Here is a 25105-nt window from a genome sequence, read left to right as displayed (position 1 = left end):
CTAATTTAGGCATTCAAGTAAAGTTTCCAGACCTGACACACACACGCACACACACAAACTATACTTTATTCAAACCACAGTCAGACTGGGCCGGTGAAGAGAAAATGAATACCAACAGAAAACTTTACATGTTTTTACTGTAAGCCTGTATAGTAATGGGGGAAGCCGGAAATTCTCTAAATACATCAGGGAAAAGTAAACAACATATTATTGTATGATAGCTAAAAAAAATATTTTAAATGATTCATTTTTGGAAAATTACAATTATCCACACACTGTAAAACAAATCCCGTAAAAAAACTGACATTTAGATATATTCCATAAAATAATGACACTTGCGACCTGTTTTTTTGCGATCTTGTTCTGTAATTCGACGGTTTTTGACGTATTTCAAAAATACATTGAAAATATGTATAAAAAAACAGGAAAAGTATTTTGATGGAAAACCTGTAAAAACAACTGTAAAATTATGTGAAATCACATTTTTTTACAGTGAGACAGAAAGGGAATATTTTACCAATGTATTTTTATACCGTTTATTGTTATACTTCCCTATACCTCTTCACAATTTAGTAAATTTTTTATAGCGTTAGCTTTCCAGTATGTTCTTATAAATATATCAACAGCATTCTAGATACAGCATGTCTCTCTCTCTCTCTCTCTCTGTGCCTTCAGTAATTTTATTGTGTAACAGAGGTAAAATAAGCTGTTTCTCTGTGGCAACCTTCTTGTGTGAATAATTCACTCGCTCTAACTGTGAAGAAAGATGGAGAGAAAACCTGTTCGCAGTCATTAAAGGACAAACATGCTTTTACGTTCCACCGCTTAAAATCCATACGCGCTCGCAGAACCTTCCGTTATGAGATGGGAAACTTTAATGTTGCGTTTGCGCTGAGGGAAAACCCTGACCGCTCCTTGCGATCCCCTGGCAGCTAAACTGGGCTGTGGATTAAAAAGTGAATGCTTGAAATGAGCTGAGTGCGACTGACGTTTGGGGATTTATAGTCCTGATCCCCCACCCCGCTGCAGTCGCAGAAACACACCTAACGGCGCAGGTTACGATGGAGGAACGTGGTTCACGTGTGAGTGTCCTGGACTGTGATGGTTGAGGTCTTGCAGCACATTGTAAACTTCATCAGCTTGGCTCCTATTTATTCTTTTAAAAAATTCTGTGTGTATCCGAGTGTCATGTTGTGATTACTGTGATGTGCGCGCGCGCGTGCGTGTGTGTGTGTGTCTCAGGCTGTGATGCTCCAGTTTTAGTGTAAGTTAAAAACGCATTTCAACATGGCATTCTCATTATTTTTTTATATCATTTTGACCCACTTGTTTCTACTGCAGTCAGTTGGAGTCAAAAAAGAGTTACTTCACTTGCAGTGACAAGATCAGTTATTAAGACACATGCCTCTCCACACATCTCTCTTAAACTCTCTCTCATCTTTTCAGCAAAGTCAAGAGGATCTCAAGAGCTCAGAGATATGACACCTAAACTTAATGCTGAGATATTGTATTTCCTAAACATCAGCTTAAGACCATCGTGGTGCGGCGTATTAAAATTGCAAGACATCACTCCACAACTACTTGTATTCTGTGAATGTTCCTTCGAAGAAATGTGACTGAAAGGACTGTTGCGGTTTCACTTGAATTTATTGAGAATTTTTTTTATCAGGCATCAATCTGTGTGCCTTATTTACAGTAGATTACAACTACAATAGCTATTTTTTAAATGATCTTGTATATGAGCACGTCCTGGCACAAAAATAAGCTTTAGAGGATGCACAGGTTGTGACAGATATTTTTTTCAGTAGAAGTTTGTTAGTTCATGACTGGAATCGGTGTCACCCTAGCAATTTGATTTAACTGTGTATTATGTGGATAAAAAAAGTTACAGACCTACTCACCGAAGCCAATTTTTGCTCACATTTGACACTTGGTGGAAATTCATTTAAAAACCTGCTTGGGTGTTTATAAAAGTCAGCACCACATAGTTTACAGAAAGAAACCACCTGAACAAAATCCCAGCTGTGTGGCGTATTGCTGAGCTTTGCAGAGATTAGTTGGCGTTAAACAGTCTATTCTTCAGTCTGTCCTCTTCACTGTAAGCTGTTTAGAGTCACTGATTCAGTGACAGATTCATTCTTTCTGCCGGGCATGAATGTGACTCCTCAAGGGGTCTCTGGAGAAGTATATTACTGATTTGAGTGATGATTTGTGTGTGCGCGCGTTCGTGTGTTGTGCATTTCAATGAAGCCACAAAGGTTCATCATTTACAGAGATCAGGGCTGCAAAAGATTAGATGCTGTATTAAAAATCTATCAGTAAGAACCACACGAAGGAAAGAAACGTACAGAAAACTCTGACCTCTGCACAACAACAATCACAGCGTCACCGACTACAGTATAGACTACTTGATTTCACAGTACTTTAAAGCAATTTATTGGATCTTTATCTGCAGCATTGCTGCCGGTTGGCTGGTTTACGACCTTATTGACTTTTTCAAGACCATAAAGTGACCATATAGTTCACCCAAAAATGAAAATTCTGTCATCATTTACTCAACTTCTTTGTCATTTCAAACCTGTATGACTTTCTTTCTTCTGCAGAACACAAAAGAGGGTATTTTGAATGTTGGTAACCGACCAACGACGGTACCCATTTACTTCTATTTTATGGACACAATACCAATGCAAGTCATTGGGTGCCGCCGTTGTTTGGTTACCAACATTCTTCAAAATATCTTCTTTTGTGTTCTGCAGAAGAAAGAAAGTCATACAGGTTTGAAATGACTGAGATGATCAAACCTCATGAGGTCCTTATACAATGAAAATCACAGGTACTTGCCTAATCTCAATGATGACTTCCAGTCCTCTAGTTTGTCTACATATGGTGTCTTTTATAACAGAGAACAGATGATTCACTCCACATGTCAGTGCTCTTGTGATGCAGCGATCTAGAGTCTTGCACTGTCTGCAGGAGCTGCCAGTTGTTTGTTCTTTTGTCATGGGTGTACTGCTATACCTACAGTACCTCTGCATTTGGACTATTTCTGTGTAGATAGGCAAGGTAAAAAATGTATATCTGTCTAAAATAGCTTAGCTTAAATAAAGCTAACGCGTTTCAAATTTAACTGGATGCATTTGAAGCCATTGTAAAATAACTGTCCCACTTCTACTCCCCATTCTCACACGAGATGGAGCAAGATTCTCCCAGAGAGAGAAAATCATCAGGACCACTTTAAATCAAGTTTTGCGAGGGTGACGTCGTGATCACGCTGCTTTGTGTTCAGACTCCTTCCTTTTGTGCACAGCTCTTGTAACAAGGCTATAAATGAGACATTGCACTTTTTACTGCCTGTGTAATATGGACCGAAGGTTCTGAAACCAGTACCATGTGACTGTGAAATCAGCATGTCCATAATCTGGATTTTGAAGAAGAGATGCTTCCGGGTTCACTCTTGATTCACATAGTCATACCATGAAGCAAGTTAATGCAAGTCATGATGCAACCAATAAAAAACTGTGTGAAGCCAGCCCTCATTCTTTTTAGGTGTGATAAGATTTGAGATGTATATAAAGTAGTAACTTGTGTGGATGATTCCCAATTGGGACGCGGCCACTACAACAGCACTTCAAACACTAAAAATCATGCACATTGCCTATTTAAAGGTCCAGTGTATGAAATTTAACGTCATCTAGTGGTGAGGTAGCGAATTGTAACCAACGGCTCACTCCTCCCCCTCCCTTTCGAAGCACTACGGTGGCTTCACAGAACTAAGATGTCGTCATGTTTTCTTTGCCGAAGGAGATAATGTATTTACGAAATGCGCTCTGTAGAGCAGTTTGTCCTTTTAGGGCTACTGTAGAAAAAACATGGCGAGTTCCATGTGAGGGGAGCCGCGGTGTATGTAGATAGAAATAGCTCATTCTTAGGTACTAAAAACATAACGCTTCATTATGTAAGGTCTTTATACACTTCTGAAGACATTGTTATGTATATTATATTGCATTTCTGTCTATAGAGCCTCCCAAAAATGACACACTGGACCTTTAAGACAGTCTAATGGGCCATTCACATTTCGCGTCTTTTCCGCACGCAAGTTTGTTATTTTAAATGTAGACACGCAGAAGGCTTGCTCAAATAGGGAGCGATGCGGTCGCGACACGCATATGGTGCGGTGCGCACATTTTTCTAGGCATCGAGACGGAAATATTTCAACTTTTTAGAGTGCCGCAGTGGTAAGCGGCTCGGCTCGTGTTTTCCGTGTGGTTTTAGACGCGAAAGGTGAATCGCCCCTAATGCATCCACAAATATACTTTTCTGACACAGCCTACTATGAATTGGTACGCACTAAACTTGCATACTGTATCCTAGTACACATATTATGCAAATTTCATTCAGCCTGTGCATGCTAGGTGCCTGGTCCTCAGTATTACGAGTTGAGTTAGCCAGTCCCAGACACAATATTGCATGCATACCGTGCCGTATCGTTCTGGTTCTAGTATTTCTCCAGGAGCCAGTGGTTGAATTCCGTTTTTATTACAATACAGACATTTCGGTGTCTGCACAACTTTTATTGACCTATTTAGGCCAGTTTCTGTGTACTGAAGGAGGCAGAAGCCGGGCAGTGCGGTTTGGGCTGGGAGGCAAGAGGAGGGAGAAGATGATAAAAGGAAAAATGAAAGCTTAGGGATGGGATGAACCATCAAGAATTTCGTGGAAGAGTGAAGAGCAAAGCTGATTACACTCTCTCTCTCTAAGTCCTTCTCGAAGCACTCTGCTTGTCTCAAACTTTCTTCTCTTACTGTAAGCTATAATCTTTATTTCTTCCTTGCTTAATTTCTGCTCTCTCATCAGCCTCGCTTGAACGTCTCTCTCTGTCTCCCTGATCTCCTTCCATATGATTATGCGTGATGATTCTGTTCTTCACTGAGTTTCTGTTCCTCATCAATTCTCTATTTCCATAATACTCTGAGCTGTGCTAACACAAAAGACTCCCATCTTGTCTGCCTGTCATGGTGCCAAGCTGCAGCGAGAGACGGAGCAGCCACATGATCATAACTCTTCTCATAGCGCTTCTCCGGCTTCACTGCGTAGATTAGCATGTTTAAAATAGCTATTTTATCCCATTGTAAACTCATTACAATGCTTGCAAAGCAACATTTTATTGATATTGCAACAATCTGATTAAGGCCTGCTCTTACCGCGAGGTCGATTGCTTTAAATATTTGATAGGATTTCACCCCTTTTCTTTTACATATTAGGCGGAACAAGTAATGCGCCTGGTAATAATATGTTAGCACGGTCATTTATCCGAGCGAGGAGCAGGGAGAGAAGCAGCAGGGCCGGAAAATGGGAAAAAGGAGCAGGTTAATGTGCCATTTCCATTTCAGAGGCCTTTTATGCATTAGCCATTAAGTAAATAGCCCAAGGAAAGAATGGAGCTGCATGCACCTCATTTACAACCAGAGGAATCGTGAGGCACAGGTGACCGCGACTGTAAAATAAAAGGGGAAAGCTATGCAGTGGCTGTATTAGTTGGGCCGATATGTAGGAAAATTTAAAGGGAGAAAGAAAGATAAATTGTTGATGAGAGGAGACGATGAAGCTGCTGTAGTTTGTATAATGGTGGATGAACTGATACGAAAGTTAAGAAGTCGAACTGGGCCTGAACCCAAATTCAACAGAACCGAAAAATATGCGGTGAACCGAGATAGATGCGTGTCCGACGCATCTATCTCGGTCGTCCTCATTACAGGACGACCGAGTAATGAGTCGTCCTCATTACAAAATGAAGGTAAATCCGTAGCGCTGAGCAGAAACATTTCTGGTGTTGATGGAAGGCGTTATGGAGAGTGTTGTGAAAAGCTGTCAACAATGGTTAGACTTCGGTTCGGCGCTGTTGTTTAAATGAAGACAAGATGAGGAATGGATTACAGAATGATGATGTTAACAAAGGGTCTATTGAGCACTGCCTTTGTCTTTGTCCAACAGATCGGTTTGATAGAGTGACTGTGTTTGCAAAATGAGCCGCGTTTGCAAATAAGCAAAACAATGAAAGAATTTAAGCGTTGAATGTTGGCAAGCTCAATGGTCGTGCTGAAGCGAAAATTGATGATTTAAACATGAAGTGATTACTGTATAACAGCTGCCATCTTTGTGAATGATGGTGCTTCTCATTTCCTCACAAACAGGTCTGGGGTGTATTTATGCACAGTGTTACTGCAATATTCAGCACCCAGCCGCTAGTGTGAGTTATCGGTCTTATAACTAATGTGCCTATTCCAAAAAATAACTCAACTGACAGATAAACACACACACACACACACACACACACACATACTGAACTCTATACAGTACGTCTCGCACACCCATCACGGCAGTGATTATAAATGAATAGTTGTCTACGTGTTGCCGGGGTAATGGCATATGGGGGGCGGGGTGTCACCTAATCAATCAACGGGACTTTACTCGATTTTTCATACTGATGCAATCGCTCTCCAAGGCACATTTGCATTACGGGAGAGTGCTGAGGGAAGATAATGTGCGAACGTTCGGAAGAGAAGATGCCATGCCTGAATAACGGATGCCACGTACATACCAAACAGAGTCTATGAATAAAAAAGGCGATTAGATAATGAAGTCGATTGTAATGAGGATGGAGTCGCTGCGCGTACTGTACATCGCTCAAGAAAAAGCGTTCGCCAAAATGCGTGGAATAAAATGTGCATTAGCGGCATTCGTATTCTCAGCGATTTAACGTGCAATATGTATCGCCATCTGATTTGCATATACATTAGCTATTATGAGCAGAACGTCGTGTGGAAATTGCAGGGGAGGCAGTTGGTCATTTAATATGCTGGGGAAGTGAGTAGATTAAAAACAACTGTGTGCGTTTATGTGGAATCGTGATTTTTCGAATAATTATGCAGAATGCAATTTTGCCCGCTTTAAATCTCTCAGTGTGAGAGCATCTTGAGATGCTTGCGAGTCTGCATCAGTACCACAAAACTCCTCAGAGACCAGTTACATCTATTTTTATGGCTTTTATTAGACAGAGCAAAGGAGAGATTTTAAGGAATCACAAGCGGGGACTCAGATTTATGCTGTCTGAAGACCTACTGTGCAAGGTGATGGATCACAGACCATGAGGCTATTGGTTCAAACCCAATCACACCGTTTTGGTCAGAGCAACACAATTGGTACAGGTGAGACACAGTGTAAAACTCCAAAATCGCTTCTAAACGTTTTTCTATGCATGCGTCGAAACTGTACTGATTATATTTTTAAAATCGACTTGACATTTTAAAAAGATTGAACATGTGAATAAAATGGTACATTTCAATCCAAGAATCACACAGTTAATCCCCCCCAAAATATTGTGTCCTGTAATATACACAGTCCCTAATCCAAAATGAAATGTGTTGCTATCTAATCACTATTAGATAAAAAATAATTAGATTATAATGATTCATACTGTATGTGTATTGCAAAATAACTAAATCTGAATTGTTCACCCTTAAAGGGACAGTTCACCCAAAAGTGAAAGTTCTTGCCTTGACATCTCACCCTCTTGACATTTCAAACCCGTATGACTTTCTTTCCTCTGCCAAACACAAAATAATACATTTTGAAGAATGTTGATAACAAAACAACATTCACTACTATTATATGGACACAAATGTAAGTCAATGGGTACTGCCAATTCCAACATTCTTCAAAATATCTTCTGCAGAAGAAAAAAAGTCATACAGATTTGAAATGACATGAGGGTGAGTAAATGATGTCACAATTTTCATCACTTTGAATTCAAATGTTTCTTATGTTATCTCTAAGATCAAAAAAGTACAGTACAGCTGTTTGTACATCAGCATAGAGCAAAGTTGGTCCCTTTAATACTAATACTAACTTTTGTTTATTTTTGTCTTTCTTCCTGTAAAGCTGCTTTGAAACAATGAAACATTGTGAAAAGCGCTATATAAATATAACTGAATTGAATTTTCCACCAGCACATATTCAGTTTATCTCTTTAATAAGAAACATCGCGCTATTATTAACACTTATATTTCATGTCTTACAGTTGTGTGGACCAAGCACATTCTTAGATTTTCTAAAAATACACACAGAGCGTCCTGTTCCCTTCAATCCACTATGGAGGTTTATATTTCTCCAAATTAAAAAAATAAAATAGAGAAATGAGATCAGGAATGGATGAATATTGTTTTCATATCGATTCATGTCCATGCAAACGTCTTTTTTACAATGTTTGAATGTATTGTGTAAGTTATTCAGAATGTCTGTTGCTCTGTGGTTATTAGGATATGGGTGGTTGGAAAGATGCTCTGATACTGCTGAGCCCTCTCCTATCCCTTCCCAGCAGCGGAGGTTATTAACTACTTCGGCTGTGACCTCGCCGGATGTCAGAGCAGGGACTTGTGGGATTGCTGTTTGCTGCTTATACAAGAGTGACATTAGGTGTGGTGAGAGGGCCTGAAGTTTCATTTGTGTTAATAAAATGTCTGAAAATAGTCTGTGTAATGGAATTATGGCTGTCGCTGAGACTCTTGGGGACATCAATTAAGACGATAATGTAATGAAAATAAATCACCCACAATAGTCCGCCTGTTTGCACAGTAAACACCGGGAGGATACAGGAAGTGATCTGACTGAGAGATTTTAAAAGACGGCACGTACTCCCATGCTGTTTTCCCAAAGTTCTCTATTTTTGAGCAAAAAGAAGATTAGAAATGTCCTCCTCAGAGATAAAATGAGGAAGAGCAGTGTATACTTCCAGAAGACTGTGGCTAAAAATAACTTGCGTTATGGGAGTTTGAAAGACTTCTGTGGACAAGACAAGGCCATGCCTGTAGGATGGATCATTCATAGCCCCGCAGTACAGCATGATGATTTAGAAGTTTCTGACAGACGTTTGGCTTGTAATTCCTTCCTGCCCTTCTGCTGTGATGTTTGCTATTGTGTGTGTAGACGGTATATGTAAATAAGTCAAGTATCTAAACAAGTAATAGAAAAGCAAAATAGATTTCAGATAAATATCTTGCATTCAAGGGATTCCCCGACACGCTGTCGCTCGGTCCTCAACCAGCCGAGAGGCTCTTCCTCGCGGTGCCATGCGGTGGTACTGGACGCTCCCTCGCTCCTCCTCCGCCCCCTGGCGGCCGGCTATGGCTCCTCCGGCTGAGGGCGGCAGGAAGTCCCCTGCTTCCTGCTCCTCCCCTGTACGGCGGACGGCAGCAGGCTCCGGCCCACGGCAAGCGGGGCTGACTCCTCCGCTCCCTCCCGGAAGGCAGCCACCCCACCTCAGACCCAGGGGCATGGCAGCGAGGTCCTCGTGTCCTGGCGGCCGGCGGTGGCTCCTCCGCCTGAGGACAGCCGGTAGTAGGTCCCCCGCTTCCTGCTCCTCCCCGATCCGGCGGACGGTAGCAGGCTCCGGCCCACGGCAAGCGGGGCTGACCTCTCCGCTCCCTTGCGGACGGCAGCCACCCCACCTCAGACCCAGGACACGGCTCGAGGTCTTTTTCCCGTCCGGGCACACGCGCCAGCACCACCGCCTCGGGCAGCCGCTCGCGGACATCCCTCGTCCGCGCTGCCCGAACTCTTCGGCACCGCGATCCCCCTCAGCGGCGAGGACTCTTTGACAGCATGTCCCTCCTTCCTCCCGGGTTTCGGCACCAATGTAATAAAGCTCAAAAAAACGGGAAGGAAGGAGGCGGGAACCGGCGAACATTCAAAACATTTAATCAAAAATAAATAAACAATAAACAGCAGTAAAACAGGCCGGCAGCCCCTCACGGATGACTGCCGGCCACACGAACATAAACAAAACTTATTTCCGGGCCCGGTCCTCTCTTGTCGGCAGTCCTGTCGCTCGTCCTCTCATGCTCCCTAGCTCCCCCGTGAGGTATGCGGGACCGGTGCGCGTACAGCTGATACTCATTATCACTCACGCCACCGGCCCCGCCTTCCTGCCCCACGGCTCTCGTCCCGCCTTCCTCGCTACACAAACATTCTTCAAAATATGCAGAATATGCAGAAGAAAGAACATTTGGAAAGACATGAGGGTGAGTAAATGATAAAAGACATTTCATTTTTGAGATTTCAAACTATCACTTAAGGTTTATTTGTCTTGAGCCATGAAGTATACACCTAATATAGTTTATAACCACACTTAAAAGAAGACAAAATAATAATAAAATAGCCACAGGTCAAGATAATGTAATATCTTATATATCATATGAGATAATATCTTAATATCTTGCTTTTCAAGTAAATTCATGTTAAAGGGACAGTTCGCCCCCCCCAAAATTGTCTTCATTTATTCACCCTCGATTTGTTCCAGTTCTTGGCCACCATTGACTACCATAGTAGGAAAAATTGCTTTATAAATTCTTTGTTCTGTTGAATATTGTAACAAAGTTCAATGTAGGGAAGGAAGGAGGCGGGAACCGGCGAACATTTAAACATTAAACTTTAATCAAAAATAAACAAACAATAACACGGAAGTAAAAGGCCGGCAGCCACCTCACGGTCGACTGCCGGCCACACAAACATAAATAAAACTTAACATTTCCGGGCCCGGTCCTCTCTCGTCGGCAGTCCCGTCGCTCGTCCTCTTATGCTCCCTAGCTCCCCGTGAGGCATGCGGGACCGGTGCGCGTACAGCTGATACTCATTATCACTCATGCCACCGGCCCCGCCTTCCTGCCCCACGGCTCTCGTCCCGCCTTCCTCGCTACAAATATACTTGTATTTCGAAGAATGCAGTAAAGCAGTTACGGTGCAATTTTGACTACCATTGTCATTTGTCCTACTATGGTAGTCAATGGTGGCCATCAGAACAAAGAAATTTATACAGATTTGGAACAACTTGAGGGGGAGAAAATGAAGACAGAATTTTCATTTTTGGGTGAACTGTTACTTTAACTAAAATCATAGATATGTTGTATTAAAACAAACCAAATATATTGAGAGAACAATGCTACGGTTATTATAATAATTATTGCTACGGTTGAATAATGTATGAAAATAAGCTATGAAAATAGAGATAAACCTTAGCTTTGAAGACCATTCCTCAGGTAGATTTACAGTTCAAACTGCTTGTGTCAAGCAGAACCTGAGGAAACGTCAGTATTTAAGACAGTAGCTCAAGGGTGTGTCTCTCTAGAGGATGAAGGAATGAGAGATTTGAAGAAGCTCAGAACCATCAGTAGTTCTCAGGGTGTCCCGTTACAGAGGATGTCATTAAAAACTCTTATCCTGTCTCATCTGTCCAAGCTCTTTAAATATGCTGTCCCGCTCACTCTCAAAAGAATGACATAGATACACAATATGAGTGCACGGTCTGGGTATTATTAAATGTTTAAGGCTTGAAGCTGAGGTCACGGAGAGGTTGTGCAAGTCAGAAGCTTCCATCTGACCTCTGTTTGACTTGAGTTTCAAAAAATCTAAGTTGATGCCAAGTGTTAAATAATGTTTTTCTCTGTTACAAAATTACATTAAAAAAAAACATATTTCATGTTGTAAAATACAGGCGGTGAGGGATTTTGCAATTTCATTTGTGCTGCTAGTGGAGCAGAAATACCAACTCCAACTGTAAGTAAAGCAAAATTCATTCCTCTTGTTTAATTCTTCCCCTAGGTATTGTCCCCCACACAGTTTTTCATTTTGTTGAGTCTAATTGATGCCCGCAATGAAAACAAATGTTCACTGTATTATGTACGAGAAAGCAAAACACGAGAAGAAGTGATTCTCGTCCATCATTCAGACACATTGTTTTGTAAGTGTTCCTCTAGACTGTTTAATGGAGAGTCGGAGCTAGTTACATTAACAATTAGAAGCGTTTCAGTTTGGGACTCATTAAATTACCGAACCTTGTCTGAGGAGTTACGAGATTCATCAAGAGGATGTTCAGAGGCGCACAATTTATCTTTATGCAAAAGAGCCGAGCTCTGCCAGCGGGCTTCATTCGTTTTGCTGGGCTGCCAGGGAGCACCAGTCTCTCTAAATGACTGATCTGTCTGCTCGCAGCACCTAGCCGAAGAAGTAGGGTAGCTGATGTCTGCCTGCGGAAGCTGAACATACTGTACTGTATATATGTACTGTACATAAAGAGGATAAATGAATGTAATGATGATGCCAAGCATATCCTGTGTTCATGTTATTCATCTAAATTGTGAATTATATGTAATGTAGTTCAGTGAAATGTGTGGAATGTCTGTACAGGGTACAAAGGCGGACAGTAGTGAAGTATTTTTTTCTCTCAAGTACATTTTCAAGTATCTGTACTTTATCAGAGTGTGTTTACTTGTAACTTGTACTTGTATGATACTTTTTACTGTATATGTTTTTACTGTTTCATTTTTACTCACAAAATTTACTTGGGTAAAAGTAAGAAAGTACTAGACTTTTCTTGTACTTAAATGTAGACGTAGTAGAGTTAAAAGTATGATATATGCTTAGCAAAAAATGTTACTTCAATACATTGTAAAGCATATTCATACTTCATATATATTTTTAAACAACATTTTTTTTGTCTTCAATAATTTATTTGTAATACTTTTAATTAAATATTTACTTGAGTAAAAGTATAAGTACATTTTTATTGTACAAATAAGTACAACATAAGTAAAAAAATATGATATATGCTTTGGGAAAAATGTACATTACTACATCATAAAGCATATATCATTGTTTTTACTCCACTACATTTCATAACTCTTTTTACATTTAATAACTTTTAATTTTGACTCAAACTTTTTACTTGAGGAAAAGTAAGAAAGTACTAGATTTTTAATGTACATAAGTATATTTAACGTAAAGAATGTGTTTATGAAATGTAGTGGAGTATTAAGTACATGAATAGAAAAAACATTGTAGAGAGACTTTGCAAAAAAGAATGTTGAAATATCAAATTTTACATCATAAATCCAATAGAACCAAGAATGATAAATATCAAAAATAACTATAAAGCAAAGGCATTCCAAATTTAAGTGATAAGAAGAATCCATGTCATATCTAATACAATAAGGAATGATATTCTTGAGATAACTTCAGCTGATGAACGATAAAACATTGACAGTCATGCAAAATCCATTCAAATGTGAAGGGCTCACACATTTACTATTTAAAACTGCAGCATGCAAGATTAGAAAATACACAACATTATGGTCTACCGGTATATGTCTAAAGATATCTATCTTTATAGTTATCACTTTTTATGTGAATGGGCACTTTAAACATCTAAATATGATTTATTACACCACACAGTCTTTACTTTAGGTGTCTGTACAGTTCTTGTTTATAGAGCCAGTAGTCACCTGAGAGATTTCACCACAATAATACACGTGCCGATCTACATTCATGTTGTATGTGAGGTATGACATCTCTCTTTAACCACAACTGTAATGAATCTATGCACCGCCGGTCTCTCTCAGAGCTCTGTTATACGTGTTTATGTGGGAGATCAGCCGAGTCGTGTTGAGATTGCCAACCCTCAAGTGTCTGTAACTGGGGTTGTGGTATGCGAAAGTGTTCTTGCGTGTTTTTGGAACACTGGATTAGACTGCAACTGCCATAACACATTTCCCAAATTCATTTCTGAAGTCCAAACAATATGGCTAAACACGAACACATCAATGGCCAACAATGAAATCAATCTGTGCGCATGTAAACCGCAGATTGTGGATTAGTAGTAGTAGCTATTCTACTGTATGTTTGTTCATACATCCATGTCCTACTGTTATGAATAGCGTCTTGTTATTGTAATTACAATGCAATGCTCATAATGCTAAAATGGATCCATGTGCGGCTTCGCCAGAGATATGTCCGAAATATTTTATGCATTCTCTGTCTTGTCAATTTTTGTTAAGGAACTGAGAAAACAAATCTGGTTACATTGGCTATAATAAGGGAGCTTTAAAATTGTGAGTAGTTGTTTGGGAATAAATGGGTTAAACTGGACCGACCCTCAAATAAATACACATTTCTATCTCTATCTGTCTTGTTTTCTGCTGGCATGGGTCACTCCTCCTTGGAAAGATAACCTACGCAGAAGCTCAGGACACCCACAGTGTTAAACACCTAACAATAACAGCCACATCAACGCTAGTGCAAACTAACAATTTAAAAGTGCTCTTATAATATTTCCAGTGTGGTTTAGGAACAAAGTATGCCAAAGACGCAAGAAGTAGACTATTTATGTGGATGTTTTGCATTTCAAAAGAGGCTTTTGTGCTACTGTCTAAAGGCTTTGAATGGAATAAATGGTTACAATGGTTGGTTACGGTAAGATGGGTCTGCAATTCATTTTCACCCTAGGCTTTAGATATCATGAACATTTTGTATTCATAAAACCATTGCAGAACGATGGTGTGAACCGTTTTTAAGGGTTAGTTAACCAGAAAATGAACATTATGTCATCATTTACAAAGCTCGAAGTCGAACCTGTATGCCATCCTTTCTTTCCTGTTTTATTTCATTTGATTAAAATCTCATTTTTTATTTCACAGAACCAAATCATACACAAACAACATACGGGTGTGTAAATGGTGACGGTTTTCATTTTGGGTGAACTATTCCATTAACCCAGTTGTTTCAGGATAAAAAAGGGACCACTCGTGAAGTACGGGCTTCCTCTATTTTACGCTTTCCCGAATCTCTGACGGCTGTCTTTGGGTGGAAAATTGCTCTCCCCCTTTCCAGTGATAAAGCTGTTGCCTGCGCAGGGGAAAGTGAAATCTATCATGTGACGGCGAGGGTTTATTCCACCATTCCGCCCCATTGAGGCCCGTAACACGTATATGCTCTCGCTATGCATCATTTACACGCAACACCCCTCTTTTCCTCTTTGTTTCTCCCCCTGCCCGATTGCTTTCTGTACTGTTTTGGCATGCTGAAGCAATAGCATATCGCACGTGCAGGACTGATATGTTACAAATTTTTCTGGTTCACCAACATCAACAACTTTATGTTGTAAGAGTGTCTTTGCATTGTTTATGCAGGCTCAGATATAAACCCACATACGTTTCTACTGCCAAGTGCTGGGTTTACTATTTCAACTTCTTTCTGACAGGATAAAACTCTGTTACCACCTTTGATTTTTTTTCCCAAAGAGAGGAAGATTGAAATGTCACTAAATGACTGGAAGTGCTGAATCTGAGACCCAGACACCCAAGAGCGAAAAAAACAAAATGCATATTCGCAGTTTAGGCCCTTTAAACTTGTTCCGTAAATTGCTTTGTTAATCTATGGATGTTTCTTGGTTTTATAGCAATAAAACGCTGCAGCTATCAATGTATATACCTAACAAGACAACAAGTTGCATGGTGTGGAAAAATAAGATTGTTTTCACACTGACAGCGATTCAGTTGTTACTGGACTGTTTAACGATTAATCGCATAATGACGACTAATAGCATCCAGAATCAAAGTTTGTGTTTATAATATATATGTGCACTGTGCATATTCATTTTGTATTTATAACCACATATACTGTACATACATGCATATATTTAAGAAAAATATAAAAATAAATAAATATTTATTTAAATATAAATATGTACACATATAAATATTTTTATTATGTAAATATTAGAATTATATATATAAATATATATATACATGTATGTGTATGTGTTTATAAATACAAAATTAATATACACAGTTCACAAATATATATTATGTAAACACAAACTTGTATTCAGGTTGTGATTAATCGTGAACAGCCGTTGAGGGGCTGTACAGGTATTATGATCTCTGCTTTTTTACTCCAATTGGTAGTCACCGTGTCGTGTTGCAGCATATTTGCATGCATTTGAATTCTGCTCACATTGCGAAGGCCTCTGTTGCTCACATCACCTAAAATCACCTAATCTCACTGAAAATCACATTCTGTCATTTTATAACTGAATTGTGTGAAGTCAGCGTAGCTGGCTTGAACATTTTCTTCTAAAAGATTAATAACTTGGAGCAAGCTGGTCACAAGAACCCATATGCTGTAGATGGAGATTGTTTTATATTTTTGTACTACTTTGTTGTGCCAAGCACTGCAAAAAGTCACAATCACTGTGGCTAAATATAACGCCTGACTGTGGATCAAAGCTTACACGAATCGAACAACATAAACAAATGGTGACACTTGACTTGTGAGTAACTGATCCCTTGCGTCTGCATCAGAGAGGTTACTGCAGACGGCTCTCACCCTCTAGGGCTGGTCCATTGACCTATGACCTCAAACTGTCGGTTTTTGTGCTATCAAAGCTTCACTTTCTCTGATTTTAGTGACTGAACGTGGCCAGTTAGATCCTTGCTGAGATGTGTTCAGGTTGTGTGTTATCTCTGGCAGGTGAATGCATCAGGTGGGTATGTGTGTGAGTGAATGTGTTTGTGTGTGTGTTTGGAGGTGTCTGGGGAGCAGTCTACACCTGCTCTCTCTCTTCAGTGCCCACTGGGGGCTGGATTCCCAGAATGCCTTTCAGGCAGCTGTTGACAGCCAGCACTGTGCCCTGGCCCCTCAAACGGCCCTGGGGATCAGCTGCTTTGGACAGCGCTTGCTTGTATGTGCGTGCATTCGAGAGGGGTTAACACAATGTGTTTGCTGGTGAGAAAGTCTTAAGACACTTTTTTAGACGTGTCTGCATATTTGTGTGTCTGAATGGAATAATGTGTATGCGTGTCTATGCTACAACAATCATATATCAATATATTGCAATTGTTTGACACTTATATCATATTGTTTATTTAAGGCACATTTCACCAAAAATAAAAATTCTGACATCATTTAGTCACTCATGTCATTCAAAACCTGTATATGACTGTTTCTTATGTGTAACACAAAAGAAGATTTTTTGAGAAACGTCTCAGTGGTTTTGTGTCCATTCAATGGAAGTCAATGGGGGTCAATGTTGTTTGGTTACCAACGTTCTGCAGAAGAACGAAAGTCATATACGTTTGTAATGACATGAGGGTGTGTAAATGATGAACTTTGCCTTAAATTTATCCAGGACATTGTTGTTTTTTTACAGTTATTGATGGAACAGGTGAGTGACCCTGAGTTCTTTACAGTACCACGATATTTTCACCCTAAAGCACTCCTCGCTTTACATATCAGTTTACTGACCCCTTTCAACTCAAAACCTGACCCGTAATAAATGTCTGAACCCTTCTCTGACACATGTCTGTACACACGCACATTTATACACCCAGGCTCTCCTAGACCTCCATCTTGGCTCTAACTTTAGTTGTTGGCATCTGGCTTTATAAAGTAACTAAAGTTCTATTCAGTTATGTCTAACTAAATTATAAGCCTGAATGTGGTATCGAGCCAGTCTTTATTGTTACTTCTCCAGCTTTATTTGTTCTCCTTCCTTATACTCTCTGTCTGTCTCATAGGTTGCCGGTGGGGTCATGGATTATCCGACTGCCGTAGGCCACAGACAGACAGAGGGGAGAGCATTTCACTGTCAAAACCCACAAACAGGGTTTTTAGGTAGGCAGGACCACACTGAAAGCTCTTATAAAGGCAAACAGTAAGTATAATTTACAGAAGAGTGAACAGAAGCCAAAGGAAAAACAGAAGGCTTAAAGAAGCTGTAGTCTACATTGTAGCGTTTAACATTTAAGTGGACTCAAGGGGAAAAGACTAGTCAAGATTAAAAAAAAAAAAACCCAAGACAGTTTTAATAGACTATTTTTCATCATATTGGGATGTTTTTGCTAGTGTACCTTTAAGAGTTTTATATGGAAATAAGCTCTGTTTTAGTTGGCTAACCTACTCATGTACCACTGTAGTTCATCCTGTCATTTATATCTATGCGAAATATACAGAATGTATTACTATGGATGCGTGTCCATCAAATGTTTTTTTCCCTGAGGCAAGATCATTTTTTAGTTGTTTGCAATGGAAGTTACACATGTTTTAAAAAGGCGCCAAGAGTCGAAAAAAATTATTTGGGTATGCTTTGGGCTGTCCTTGTAAATGTCTATTTTTTATCTACTGGACCAATTACAGTAAATGAGGGAAGGGACCATTACCACATCAACCACTCTTTACATTTTACCAACTAAAAAAATGCAGAAGACGTCAACCACCCGTCACATCCTACTTTGTTAAAATATGCAGAAAATGTTCATATTGCTGGTTTCTGAGTCTCCATGTTTGTACACAGCAAAATCGCCAGTGTTAAAAAAGGTCAAATTAACTCTCACAGTGTATATATAATCCACACTATCGAAGTGTGGATTATATACACTGTGCGTGTTAATTTGACCTTTTTTAACACTGGCGATTTTGCTGTGTACCATATGATATTCTCAGGCTGCCATGATATAATAATTGCATATAAAACTAATTGTCTTTATGATTTTTATTATCATAGCAATCAAAGCATTTAGTTTTCACAAGAGCGTCTGCCATATTCAGCCGCTTAAAAATGCTTTGGTGGACACTAGTGCTAATGTAGGTGGTGGCTTATGTTGACAAAAGCATTAGCAAACAAAATCAGAATCAAAGCATCATGATTTCTAAATCCATTAATGATCTGGAATCGCTTACAGTAATGGCAGTATTACAGCTTTTCATAAACGCTGCGATAATTAACAGAAGTCAGGATGTGTTACTCGCTCATCATTAATGGTGTAATGGTGTCACTGCAGTTATCCAAAAAGTGTTTTAGGATATTCCTAATTATGTTGTCATGCTGTGAACGATCCACTCAACTGTATACCGTAAGAATGGCAAGAAGAGATTAGACAAGAGTGCTTTACCGTGTATTTGCGGTAACTTGAGCAAATATTTCACAGCAGTGCCCCTGGCAAAACCAGATCAAAGTCCTACACACACACACATAAACACAGTGGACTCTTTGTTGAGTGTGATCTCATGTCCCAGCTGGCTTCTGTCATCCTAACACTACAACATTACAGAACAACCTGCCCTCATAGCTCAGGTAGAAAAGTATATAATGATCTAATAAAGCACGTGTGTGTGTGTGTGTGTGTGTGTGTGCGTGCATGTGTGTGTGTGTGTGTGTGTGTGCGTGTGTGCGTGTGTGTGTGTGTGTGTGTGCGTGTGTGCGTGTGTGTGCAAGGGTGTGTGGACAGGTGAATGAGATATCCCTGTGGAGTGGGTAGTGTCTGAGCTGTACAGATTCTTTAAAAACATTTGTCATTGGTCCTTGACTGTATGACTCTTCAACATGATCTCATTAGTGTTCAGAGGTGTATTTGCACAAGGTGTAGAACTAGCACATGTACTGTAGTGTTTGAATAGACCATAATATAAACAATATCTACAACATGCCAAACACGTTTAACATGTGAATGACTTCATAATTTAATTTAAAACATTAAATACAAACAGTATACAGTATATACAGTTTTCATGCCCAGTGGCATTTGGTGTATGTATCAGGCCAGTACTAAAGTAAAAAAAAAAAAAATTATTTTGTCTTAAATTATCATAATTTTTCAGATTCGGCAATGTGTCTGTAAACTGACCCCAAATGTATGCGTTGTGTATACTACATATAAGTACTGTATATAGATAGTTGACAAATATACCGTACATGTGTCAACTGGTGTGACAGCAAAAAAATATTTTATATTATCTATATTTATAATATAAAATAGCAGAAGAGAGATTTGTTCTTTTTTTTCTACATTTTTGCTGTCACACCATAGGACACATAAATGGTATATTTGTCAACTACCCACATGCACTATACTGTATGTACACTATGTAAATACATATATATATATATATATAAATATCAAAACATATATAAAAAAGCATATAAATGTGTAAAAAATAACAAGTGTATACATAAGTATAAAAAAACATGAATACTAATAAGATTAGTTCATTTTTGAGATTTCATCCTATTTCTGATTTCTACTGTAGTTTCTCAAAAGCAACAGTATATGGTTTTCTAAATAACTCTAAAATATAATGTCTTTAGGTAAAACTTTTTTTACTTCTAACTGAAACTATTCTGAAAAGTGTGACGTACTCATTCATAGATCCCGTTTGAAACGAAGTGACTGTACTCACATTACGTTTTCACTGTTCTTGTGTGAGTCCGTCCATATTTCCATTAACACTGGGTTTTATTTTCCCAGCCTGTGGCGCAGGAACTTTGCCACTGTACTGTTAACCAGTTACCACAGACCATGTCTGCCAGTGTGAAACAAACACCATGTTCTGCAGGGATCTGGAATCTGCAGCGTATGTTGCTCGAGAACTGCAATGTTACCCAACATTAAAGTTCTCACTGCCCAACTGGCCTGCCGACATCTCAACAGGTTCTCTAGAAAGTCCAACAACATCTGTAAGTAAACGCCTATATAATTTCTTCAGTGTTTAAGACTTTCCTTCCCTCCTAATCACAAGCCAGCTTGACCAAGTCATACCTAGTCCAAATACTGATGTGTGGAGGATCTAGGACTTGACTAAGGCTAATATATTTTTCTCCAAAATTTCAGCCGTAAGGAGAAAAACGAGAATTGATATAAAGTCTTAGAGAAATTCATTCAGACATGTGGGTTTAGAATATTTTTTCCACATTTTCGGGCCTGAATTTTAAAAAGGTTTCAGTGTACTGTAGTTTGAATGGCTGTGCTTTGATATGCGTTCCTTGAATCCACTTGAGAGGAGTCCGTACCGCAGGGGCCATGGAAGGGGGACGAGTGCAATGAAATATTCACTCACACACTCTCCAGATGTATATTGTAAGTAAACACTTAATTTTCTTGTATATAAAACACTACAGTAATTACAAGGAAACCACAAATAAAGTAGGCTAAATAATTAATGAAGACAACAGGTTGAGTATGATTGTAAGTCCACTGCCAAGTTCTGTTTTCTATGTTTTTTACTAGAACTATAATTTTTACAGGCACCTCCACAACGCAATTATCCATTAAATGTACTACATTAATTTTACTTAGTAGAGTGAATACTCTTAAAATACTAAATACACAGGCATGAACATTGATGTCAAATGTGCCCAAAGTGTTTTCTAGATTGCTTATAGGATATGTACTAGAGAAACGTTGGGGTTCCCAATTCGAAGACATACGTTTTTTTATGCCAGAAGTTTCATTGTGAGACTCTTTATCCACCCTCATCTAGCATGTCTAGTCCTTCAATGACTGAAACACACCCTTGGCCTCAGCAGGTTGCTGGGAGAGTAATTTTAGGAGCCTTGAATGTAACGGACTCTAGTTTAAGTAAAGACCTCTCATTACATCGAGTCATTCAGATGATCCCTTTCTACACTCGGAGAACAGATTTACATAACAAAAGACCTTAGGGTTTTAGCGGAGCTGTCTCAGCAAAAGACCAAGGAACGTTTTGTGTAAGTTGATAGCGAGCTGATGAACTCTGTCCATTAAAAGAAGACGACTGAGCACTTTCATTGATATCCCAAATAAAAAGGCTGTGTCTTTCATAATATGTTTTATAATGTAATACTCTGTTTTGTCTTTCACAGATGTTCCCGCTGCTTGATTTCACTATTGAGAGGTTTACTGCGGATGGGCGAGTAATACACAGTATGACAAAACAACGCTGATATTTGTTATAGCACACGTGCAGTCTCATCATCAAGTAAGACTTTCTTTTTCCTTTCGTTTCCTTCATATTGCTTCATATTTACAGACAGACACAAATAAATGCACGTCAGAATGTTTCAGACTCTTTACGCCACCAATATGACCAACTGGACAGCTTAATTGATAAAACACACACATCTCACGTTCCCACAGAGAGGGAAAGTTGTGTGATTCTTTCACAGTCTACATATCAGCAATTACGATATACAATGGTCCTTCATCCCTGCAGATGGAGAAGTCTGCGTGTTTAAACATTCACAGCCTAGTCTGAAAAGAGTCACATAATTCCGGCAAATTGGACACAGTGATTAGTGCAGCGAGAGGAAAAAATAGAGCCCATTCATAACTTAAGTGGTCGAGAAAACACAATTATCCCCAGAGGGTTTGACAAAGGGTGAGAATTTATGCAGCAAAAGTAGTTTTATGTTTGTTTTCTTTAGTTTAAAGCCCTTAGCACAGATCCATCAAAATGTTGTGCCTTGTACGTAAATTCAGAAAATGTCTCTAACTGAGAGCTAAGCACTAGCTGCTAGTTTATTTATTTATTTTTTCCTGTCTCGTGGAAAGTTGACATTCACGGTTGTGTTTAAGTGGCCTACTTTTTGAAGCACTTTCAATTAGCTCATTGATTCCATTCCCTTCACCTGAATGTTACCTGACAGACAAGCGCTCACACATATTTCTTACGCATAGACAGACATAAAACTGACGAGCAATCTGGCACAAACACTGTTCTTTCTAGCAACATTGATTTTACAGTTATTTATTTTTTCTGTAATTTTAACTTCATGGCCCCTTTTTTTTGTGTCGTGTTCCCAAGATTCCTGGCAACTCTTTTGGATGGATGGGATCCTCATGTATATAACAAAGCACAAAGGATGAATAGACACAGAGGTGTGAAAGAGTGATGGTAAAATAAGAGAGTATGTTTGTAAAAGAGTGTTTATTTTTGCTTCTGATTTACTAAAAGTTGTAATTCAAACTAAAAGAGGGAGGGGAAAGAGAGTTAAGGTATATGTCTTTGTACTTTTACATGATCCGGTATGTTACCTAAATTGGGTGGTGAAATATACCTGTGGAGACTGACAGGTAACCTTTCATTACAACCATAATCCCTATTAATAACAGAGCTGTGATGTTTGATATGCCCCACCATTACACTAAGCACCATTGAAAAGACAAGCTTGTGTTAAACTCTAACAGCAGCCTCGAGATAGAGAATGTAACACACACCAATGTAGAAACCCAGAAACATATGAATGATAAACAACAGCAAGAGAATATTTCCTGTAGGCTATTACTTAGAAAGTGTACACGTACACTTTTAAATACTTAGGCTATTATAATTAAAACTTGCTCCTCAATTGACGAATTGTGTTGTAAAAACAACCCATTAACTCTCATAACCAGTTGATAATATACGTTTCAAGTTTATTTTTATTTAATTTAGAGCATTCATAATTACTTATGTAGATTCTAAAATAAGTAAATGATTTACTCTAAGTTTCTAGATTTTTCTTAATTAACAGATTGTTTGTTTAATTACTATTCCTATATCTTTAATTTATTTGATGTCCTTAAAAATGTTTGAAAGCAATAACTATTAAAGTAGCTACTAATTTATTTGAAATATAAAATATTTGCATGGTTAGCCTACATTTAGTATAGGCTATTGGTTTGTGTGTGCATTTACTTTCAGATTGAGAGTAATAGACATGCGTCAAAATGACTTGTTGAAAAACTTTTTGCAACGCCTGACAAATTTAAATTAGCATACTAAAAACAAATAATAATAAGTATTACAGTATAATCCTACCTATACGTACATTATTAAACTTTTACATTATTTAAAAATGGGCCTAAAATTTTTTCATTAGCATTTATTGGCCTACTGTAGCATTGTTTCTTTTCAAAGAAAAATGTACCCATCCAATAAAATATAGGCTACGAATATATGCCTAATTTAATATTTTAAATTTCACTATTTTAATGGATCACTGATTCACATCATCTTCGCCATCGTCATTATTATCATCATATATGTCTTTCTTACCTGTACCAGTCCAGTCCGTTGTCATAGTTACGATCGAAAAAGTGCGGTTCTGCTCCGACCGCTCGGATATCTGGATGCACGCGCAGAAACTCCAGCAGCGCGCGCGTCCCGCCCTTCTTCACGCCGATGATGATCGCCTGAGGCAGCTTCTTACTGCCTTCACCCAACGAACTTAATTTACTGGTAAAATACGAGCCACCTGCCTCCAAATCTACATCCAAGGAGTTTAACACCGTCCGTTTATGTCCCTCAAATTCAGGCAACTCCTCTTCATCGACATCCTCTAGCCGGCTGATCAAGTTTTCGCGTCTCATCACCAGAGGTTTCGTGGATGTCCATTTCTGAAGAAGCCTCTTTCTCCTCAACGAGCCAAAATCTTTTATTTCGGAGGCGTATAATCCCTCGACCGGACCTGTCTGTCTCTTCTCGGTGGGTATACAGGTCCCGCATCGGTCCGCGAGATAGTGTATAAAGTATAAAGATGCGAGTATTGACAGAAACATGACCGCGAATGTCTTGAAGATGCTCTTGGACGGAGGCTCCGAAAAGACGCGGCTAAATGCCATGTCGGTTCACGGGTGGCATGAGTTGAAAAGACAGCCATGCTAAAGAGGCATTATTCGGTCTTGCCATCAAAAAATAAGGCGAATTTTGAGTAGAGTTTGGAGCTCAAATGTGGATTAATTTCGCACGCGCAGCTCTCTAAAACGAACCTTCACGCGTATGCTACTCTGTTGTAACTAAGTCTTGCACTGAAATTAAAAAAGTATGTTAACTGACAATATTAAATTTCCTCAGTATGTTTAGTTTTTATTTTAATCTAAATGTAAATATTTGAGAAAGTTTTTTTTCTACGAACCCTTTCAGTAATTCCAACATAGGCTTAAAAAGCAAAATCTCTATAAAATGTTAATAATAATGTTCAATCCATTTTGCTCCAAAATGATTGGTGAAAATCTGGTCAACTTTCATTCCACTAGTAGCTCACACGTGTGTGCACTGAATGTAACTTCGGAATGACGTCACTGAGAGTGATGGGCACGGTGTGGTCCAATCAGATGACGAAGTTTTGTGCCGAGCGCACGCAATTTGCATGGAAGTAACCAATGGGATGCTGGGTGGACAGAAGGACTCCTCCCACCTGTCATGCTGGTGGAAGAACGGTCACGCTCGTGTTCTAAGCAAATGTCACTTTCAGCCCCTGTGGCTGCAGCCAAACAAATGCAGGTTTGCACTTCACACAGTGAGAAAGAAAAAAAATGATTGTTTGCCATGTAATACATAACACACGTTTTTTTCTTTAATATAAATAAATCTTAAATCCTAATATTATTCACGTAAGATTCTTAAAATTGTTTTGCAATAAATCCCTTGCGAAATATGATTAGAAATCATTCTCTGTGATTTAAAAAAAAAGAACTAATGCTAT

The 25105-nt window shown here is 39.1% G+C and overlaps 1 protein-coding gene across 1 annotated transcript in view; it reads right to left on the bottom strand.

The window, feature by feature from the left end:
- si:ch211-216b21.2 (heparan sulfate glucosamine 3-O-sulfotransferase 3A1) overlaps window positions 1-24576 on the bottom strand; it is a 30452-nt gene extending 5876 nt beyond the window's left edge. The window contains exon 1 of the mRNA XM_057358688.1: window positions 23677-24576. Coding sequence (XP_057214671.1) covers window positions 23677-24242 — 566 coding nt within the window. The 5' untranslated portion in view covers window positions 24243-24576. The remainder of the gene's footprint in view (window positions 1-23676) is intronic.
- Between the last annotated feature and the right edge of the window lie 529 nt (window positions 24577-25105).

Source organism: Triplophysa rosa, linkage group LG18 (genome assembly GCF_024868665.1).
Source record: "Triplophysa rosa linkage group LG18, Trosa_1v2, whole genome shotgun sequence".
Classification (NCBI taxonomy): Eukaryota; Metazoa; Chordata; class Actinopteri; order Cypriniformes; family Nemacheilidae; genus Triplophysa; species Triplophysa rosa.
The sequence above is the reverse complement of the archived record's forward strand: the minus strand, read 5'-3'. Positions and strand labels throughout refer to the sequence as shown.